A 7,883-nucleotide genomic window follows, 5' to 3' on the forward strand; every position below is an offset into this window, starting at 1 on the left:
TAAATTCACTGTTAAACCATTTTAACACTGAGATCGCTTCTGAATGTGCACGCGCGTACACACACACACACGGTTACAGGTACCCAAGCAGGCTGGTGATTCTGAGCACGGAGCAGCCCAAGCGAGTCGTGAGGGTTCGAAAACATAACGAAACAAAAAGGCAAAAACCAAGTGGGGGGGGGGGGCCCTGACGTTGCACTATTCTTTAGAAAATGTCTTCTCCAGCCTGCCTAAGTGACACCCCCACCCCACCCCACCCCCCGCAGGATAAAGTTACTGGCTGTCCTTCTGCAGGTGGAACACCCACCCCCCCAAACGATCCTCTAAAACAAGGGCGTCCAACCTCGGCTCCTTTTAAGACTTGTAGGACTTCAACTCCCAGAATCCCAGGTGGCTGGGGAATTCTGGGAGTTGAAGTCCGTAGGTCTTAAAAGGAGCCAAGGTTGGATGCCCTTACTCTGTAAGACCTAGAAAATGGAGAGCAGAAGGGCTTCTTCCTTGAAGGGAACCAGTCGGCTCAGAGTTAGCTCTGTGGCACCCCTAACCCTTCTCGGTCCCTCAGAGGAACACTGGACGCTAGCGGCGTTTTATCAAGGACTAGAAACTTAAGGGTCAATCTGAGAAAGTACCTTTAGCGCCGCAGCTTGCTTTGAGAAAGCTCTCTTCAAAAGGATGTCTGATTTTTTTTTTGGGGGGGGGTGAGAAAAGGAGAAGGGGGTCTTTCACTTGTCTATAAAGTCACCTAGAGGACGACCGGAGAAGACACGCTGGCTAAGGTCCCGCCATCTTCTCCTGCAAGCCAGCTTGTCGAGCCGAGCCTCTCACGAGATGGATGGCTGCCGCTTTGCAAGATTCTCGGTTATTAATTATTATTATTATTATTTTTAGATCCGCAACTGCTCGTGCCGAGTGGGGTTTAGGTGAAGGGGAGGGCTGTGCTCCTGCTAAAAGGAAGGATTAAAAAATAGCGGAGAAGGAACGGGCCCGTATTCAGAACGATTCTTAACGGGCGATCTAAGCCCCTTTTAATGTCGACGGGGGTGGCTCCTTGCCTCTCGCCAGGAAAGCGGGAAAACCGCTCTTCAAATGTCCTTCTGATTTCTTCCCAGGAAAGAGGAAAGGGCTCTGGAGGAAAGCTGAAGGAAAGGCCCACTTGTCAAGAATTAGCAGAATTTGGCTAAGCAACTGGAGTGAAGCAATTGCGAAGAAATTCCCAATTCATCTGGATTCCCACAGTTTAAGACAGGTGGGCCTTCAAACTTGGCCCTTTGATGGCTTGTGGACTTCAACTCCCAGAATTCCTCAGCCAGGCACGCGTGCCTGGCTGAGGAATTCTGGGAGTTGAAGTCCACAAGCCATCAAAGGGCCAAGTTTGAAGACCCCTGGTTTAAGACAATTTGTCTTTGGAATACTTTATTTTTTTTGGAGTGACTTAAAAATTGACAGAGAGCATAAGCCCGAAGCAGAAGAGCGATATTTCTCAACCTGGGCAACCGTGAGATGGGTGGGGCTTCCTCTGCGTGCTGGCTTGGGGGGAATCCTGGGAGTTGAAGTCCACCCATCACAAAGTTGCGCAGGTTGGGGGGAAAAAAAACAACAACGCACAAGGAAATCCAGGCGGCTTCCACAAACAAGGGGCTGACGGGACTCGGAAGAGGAAGGGGAGGGCTGCCATCTGTCAAGCTGAAACTCCTCTTCCCTTGAATCCCACCTCAAGTTAAAGAAGAATTCAGACATTAAATAGCAAGGAAGGGACAATGAACGGCAAGGTCCCATTCCTAGTCGCCGCCCGTTCCCACGTTCGGTGGAAACAAGGGCTAGAATTTCATTTTTTTAAAAAAAAAATATACGGTGGTGGCGACGGTGAGGGGGGGTTACAATTTTTTCCAAGGGCAAATTTGGCCCAAACGGGATCCTTGGCAGCAGCAGCGAGAACCGAACAGCGTTCCAACAACGGTCACGAGACTCGAAAAGCAGCCACGGTCAACCAAGGAGAAGAAAACTGGCCAGCTTCTGGGTCCTAAATCAGGTTGCTTCGCCCGTCACCACCACAAATTTGGCGGCTCCTCGGCCACCCGGCTTTTGAACAAGGTGATCTCGTCCAGGTGCATCATGGGGACGTCTCGGATGACCTCGGTTAGGTCTTCGTGCAGGAGAGGGAACACCACCACGTTCAGCGCAGGTCGGTCGGCCTGGAAACTAACCCAGAAACAAGAAGCATTAAGTTTGGAGAGGAAGTCGGGACGGGACTGGTTTGTTTTTTTTTAATTCCATTTATATCCCGCCCTTCTCCAAAGACTCAGGGCGGCTTACAAGCTTAGCAGTAGCCTTCATTCTATGTATATGCCTGCTTATTAGGGCTTTCACACACACACCCCAAGCGGCATTATTACAAAGTCAGCTTAATTGCCCCCAACAATCTGGGTCCTCATTTTACCTACCTCGGAAGGATGGAAGGCTGAGTCAACCTTGAGCCTGGTGGGACTCGAACCTGCACTAATGGCAGGCAGCTGGTGTTACTTAAGGAGGCATTAGCCCACTGCTCCACCAAGGCTCTGTTGTTAGCATGCACGGTTTTCCAAACCCCAGATAGCTCCGACCGGGGAGTCGACTTGCGAGCAAAACTGGGACCAGAATTTCCGTTGCTAAGCAAGGCTTAGCTGACTGGTTAAAGCGAGCCTGGCTGGCTCAGGAGTTCTGGGAGTTGAAGTCCACAAGTCATCAAAGAGCCAAGGCTCCCCACCCCTGCGACCTAGTCCCTTTTCTTGCTCTTTTAGGCATTGTCAAGTCTGGCTTTCTCCCACTAACTCTAGAATCTACTGCCCTAATTTTTTTTTTCCGTATTAAGAAAAGGAAGAAAGGGGTCGCCGTAAACGTCTCTCTCATTCATGTGCTCACCGGGCTGGAGGCATAATTAATGCAACAGGAGAAAGCACCAAAGCGCGCAGCGGCGAAAGAGAGGCTACAGCCCTTAAAACCCATCCACCATATTTTTTCTCCAGGAAATGTCCATGCAGGTGTGGGGGGAACGTTTATATATTTTAAAAGCCGGCTCAGACAGGATAACCACGGCTAAGTAGAGAAGCCACGGGGGAGGGCATGAAAGGTGAATAGCAGGCGGTGCCAAGAAGGAAGCGACGTGAACACATATTTTTTTATTTATTTTAATTCCATTTATATCCCGCCCTTCTCCGAAGACTCAGGGCGGCTTACAAGCTTAGCAGTAGCCTTCATTCTATGTATATGCCTGCTTATTAGGGCTTTCACACACACACCCCAAGCGGCATTATTACAAAGTCAGCTTATTGCCCCCAACAATCTGGGTCCACATATGCTCAAAGGCACGCAGAGGAAATCAAAATAGTCGGCCTCGCATGCCGACGGAGGAAATGCAGGTCACCTCTTTTTTAGTGGGAAAAGAGAGCCTGAAGAAAGAGGCCAATGGTTGCACACTGTTTTCTTTCTCTCTGCCTCTCATTCAAGCGTTATTCCTTTTTACGTGCCCGAGAACGAGACGCGTTCTTCTTCCCCGTGGAATGGACACTAAAATCCGTGCGATTACACACGGGGTAAAATGGACCGGCTTCTGAAAGCGCCGAAGAGCGAGAGAAGAATCTGCTGGCGGTTTTAAACCCGATTCTGAGTTTCTAGCCCTCTTGACTGGTGCAGGTGGAAGGTAACAGGCAATCCTGCCCTACCGACAATGGCTGGATGTTAAGAAATTGTGAAATGTGACCCAACTGGGGAGAAGCAGTAGAAGCCCCCTCTGAATTTAGTTAATAAGATTTAGATCCTATTTTCATGCCCAAGGCGGCACTAGAACTCACCGTCTCCTGGCGATTGGCCCAAACTCACCCAGCCGGCTTTCGTCCCTAAGGCGGGATTATAACTCGCCCTCTCTTGGTGATTGGCCCAAAGCCATCCAACTGGCTTTCATGCCTAAGGTGGGACTAGAACTTCCATCTCCTGGCTAACTTCCCACTCCCACCATTTCAGCAATGGCCACGCAGGCTGAGGAATCCTGGGAGTTGCAGTCCACCCTTCTGGAAGCTGCTGGGAATTGCGTTTTTTCGTACCAACTAGCAGCAGCTTTTGAGAGTAACTTGCCTTCCAGAACCCCCCCCCCAAAAAAAAACTGGCCAGGCTTTAATCCCAACTCTACATTAATTGGAATTAAAGGGAACTGTTGGAACCCATTTTCATAAATCAGCAAAAAGTGCAGAGATCAACTGGCGAGTTGATTTCATCAGGGAACAGCGCACGGAAGCGAACGCCTTCCAGTAATGCCTTCTGTCCAAACCTGCAAATTCAGCTTTGGGGGGGGGGGTCATTGCTGGCTTCTTGGTCCAGCCGCTGAATTTTCCAAGAAAACAGGCAGGGAAATGTGAGTTGGGACACAGTGGCCGAGACCCAAGCCCAGAATCAGAGGAGACCCTCTGGGGATGCTGGAGTGGCCGCTTGCTTTCTCTCTTTCCGTTGGCTTGGCTACCCCGATGTGCCCTGCAGTAAATTCATACCGAGCGCTTTGAAGTACCAGAATATCTGGCAGTTGGCTAAGCGCCAACCAGAAACATCCCGCAGAGCCCAAGGGGAGCAGTTGGCACAAGAGGGCAAGGATTAAAAGAAAAGAGACAGAACAGTCCCTGCCAGCCCCCGAAGCTTGGCTATATTGCTACAGCCGGCAGAAAGAAACACACCCTGGGAAGCTGTTTTTCCAACATCTCTGCAAATTAAGAAGTTATTTCAATAATTGGCCAATTAAGCCTAATTTATACTTAGGAAACACATTAATGGTTCTGGCCTCTTGTTCCCCTTCTCTCCACCACCCCCGCCCCGCCCGTTCTTGCATCAAGTGGTGCATGTTGACACAAACAAGCCATGATAAGGAGGCTTTCAATGGGGAGATATAATTTGGGGCTGCAGAGAAGAAAGAAAGAAAGAAAAAGAAAGAAAGAAAGAAAGAAAGAAAGAAAGAAAGAAAGAAAGAAAGAAAGAAAGAAAGAAAGAAAGAAAGAAAGAAAGAAAGGAGAGGGACAGAGAGAGAGAAAGAGAGAGAGAAAAAAGAAAGAAAGAAAGAAAGAAAGAAAGAAAGAAAAAAAGAAAGAAAGAAAGAAAGAAAGAAAGAAAGAGAGAGAGAGAGAGAGAGGGAGGGAGGGAGGGAGGGAAGAAGGGAGGGAGGGAGGGAGGGAGGAAGGAAGGAAGGAAGGAAGGAAGAGGCATGCCTGGGGTCTGATTTCCTTGCCATCCAAAATACAGAACATAGAATCCTACGGCTGGATGGGACCTTGGAGGTCATCTAGTCCAACCCCGCTTGAGTTTTGCCCCATTTTGTGACCTTCCCAGCCACGGTCATTCAATGAATCAGGGCGGTGGATATTGTTGGTAACCCGGTGGTTCAATAAAGCTGGCTTTCAATGTGGACTTGGCCTTGTCAGGAGGTGGCCAAAGGGGATCACGTGACCTTGGGACGCTGCGACCGTCGTTAAGTATGAACCAGCTGCCCGGCATCTGAATTCTGATCCCACGATCATGGGGAGGCTGCAACGGTCAGCCCTAAGAGCCTTGGTGGAGCAGTGGGCTAATGCCTCCTTAAGGAACACCAGCTGCCTGCCATTAGTGCAGGTTCGAGTGCCACCAGGCTCAAGGTTTGACTCAGCCTTCCATCCTTCCCAGGTAGGTAAAATGAGGACCCAGATTGTTGGGGGCAATTAAGCTGACTTTGTAATAATGCCGCTTGGGGGTGTGTGTGAAAGCCCTAATAAGCAGGCATATACATAGAATGAAGGCTACTGCTAAGCTTGTAAGCCGCCCTGAGTCTTCGGAGAAGGGCGGGATATAAATGGGATTAAAATAAAATAAATAAATAAATAAAATAAAGTCCCTTTTTCCGGTTGTCGTTGTAACTCTGAATGGTCACTAAGTGAACTTACGGTGAGTTGAGGACCGCCTGTAGCTCTAAATTGGGTCTCTTTTATTTTTAAACAAGTTTCTGCCCGTTGCTTCTTGTCCTGCCTCCGGGCACTTTGGAGAGTCCTTGGATCCCCTCTTTTTTGTGACAGCCCCCCCCCCCAAGTACTGGAAGACTGCTGACATGTCACCTCCCATCCTTCTCTTCGTTAGACTCTCTGCCTAGACCCCCTTCTTCCTCCTGCGGGGGTTTTGCCGCCTACCAATTCGGAGGCGGTTCCGCGTGCCTGGATTCCGCGTGGAATGGCTTTTATTCTCCGACTTGCCTCTCCTTCCCACAAGGAGGTGAAAGAAGAGAAACAGAGCACCGATTTGTCTTCCACTTTGCACTTCATCTCCATAACTACTTGGAAGGAGAGACAGGCTGAAATGCCTTATGGTTTAAAAATCTCTCTCTTTCTCTCTCTCTCTCTCTCTCTCTCACACACACTCACACACAGATACGTTCAGGGCTGAACGTGTCACAAGCCCAGCACTTCCAGGGCTGCGACACCACACTGGGTTGTATTTTTTTTTATTTTTTTATTTTTGCAGAGCTGAGGATGCAGATTGTTGGGGGCAATTAAGCTGACTTTGTAATAATGCCGCTTGGGGTGTGTGTGTGTGAAAGCCCTAACAAGCAGGCATAGACATAGAATGAAGGCTACTGCTAAGCTTGTAAGCCGCCCTGAGTCTTCGGAGAAGGGCGGGATATAAATGGAATTAAAATAAATAAAAATAAAATAAATAAATATTGAGCCCTGGGGACCTGGTCTTCAGAGCACATCGGTTGAAAAAAAAAAAGGCAAGGAAGCTTTTTAAAAATCCACCCTGCGAAGCTCTGATTTCCAGATTGCAAAGAAGGAGAGTCTCGTTCCTTGGAAGGAGGGAAGAAGTGGATCCGTTCGCTCTCAACGTGACTGGGAGGGGAAAGTGTAATTTGGGCGCCTTCCCCTCCATCGAGAGCCACAAGGAATGAAGGTGCCACGGGGGACTTCTTTGATCCTCCTTCCTCTTCCCAAGTTTGAGGAAATCAGCCCCAAAGGGGGGAGGGGAGGCAGGAGAGTAGGCAGGACCTGTTCTCCCCAGAGCAGAATCCAATTTCAACATGTGCTTCCACCCTTAAGGAAGGTATACCAAGAAAGCAGCCTGGGGCATTTATTATTAATTCAACCTGACAGGCTGATTCAAGGATTCCAAGAGAGCAGGAAGCCAAACAGACAATGAACACTGGAGCGAGATCTTAAATGATTCACTACATTAAGCCCTCCGCAACGGGAGGCGGGGAGCCAAGTTAGCAGACATGCTTAGGCTAGCAAGGAGGGCTTGGCAGCTCATGTACCAACAGGAGGCTCACCGCCAGCCATCGCCCAGAGTGGCAGAGCTTTTTCAAGGTCAGGAGGAGGAGGAGGAGGAGGAGGAAGGAGGAGGCAAAACAGAAGTAAGAAGAGAAGAAAGAGAAGGCATGGGAAACAGGAGGAAAGGAGAGAAGAGGAGGCAAAATAGAAGGAAGAAGAGTAGGAAGAGAAGAAAGAGAAACAGGAGGAAAGGAGAAGAGAAAGGAGGGAGGGAGAGGAGGCAAAACAGAAGTAAAAGAAAGAGAAGGAGCGGGAAACAGGAGGAAAGGAGAAGAGAAAGAAGGGAGGAACAGGCAAAATAGAAGGAAGAAGAGTAGGAAGAGAAGAAAGAGAAACAGGAGGAGAGGAGAGGAGAAAGGAGGGAGGGAGAGGAGGCAAAATAGAAGTAAAAGAAAGAGAAGGAGTGGGAAAAAGGAGGAAAGGGAGGGAGAGGAGGAGGAGGAAAAATAAAAGGAAAAAAAGAGAAGAAAGAGAAGCAATAGGGAAATGAGGGGGAGGAGGAGGGCTGAAGCAGGGGATGATGGGACCTGTTGGGGAAGGGGGAAAGGTTTGCTGTTTTCAAGACGAAGACCACACTGA

General features: G+C 49.1%; 1 protein-coding gene across 1 annotated transcript in view; it reads right to left on the bottom strand.

Moving 5' to 3' along the window:
- Positions 1-1,419: 1,419 nt before the first annotated feature.
- FBXL18 (F-box and leucine rich repeat protein 18) overlaps positions 1,420-7,883 on the bottom strand; it is an 18,095-nt gene continuing 11,631 nt past the window's right edge. Inside the window, exon 5 of the mRNA XM_081338587.1 lies at positions 1,420-2,199. Within this exon, the coding sequence (XP_081194713.1) occupies positions 2,043-2,199 (157 nt within the window). The 3' untranslated portion in view covers positions 1,420-2,042. The remainder of the gene's footprint in view (positions 2,200-7,883) is intronic.

Source organism: Vipera berus (genome assembly GCF_964194415.1).
Source record: "Vipera berus genome assembly, chromosome: 13".
In the NCBI taxonomy this organism is placed as follows: domain Eukaryota; kingdom Metazoa; phylum Chordata; class Lepidosauria; order Squamata; family Viperidae; genus Vipera; species Vipera berus.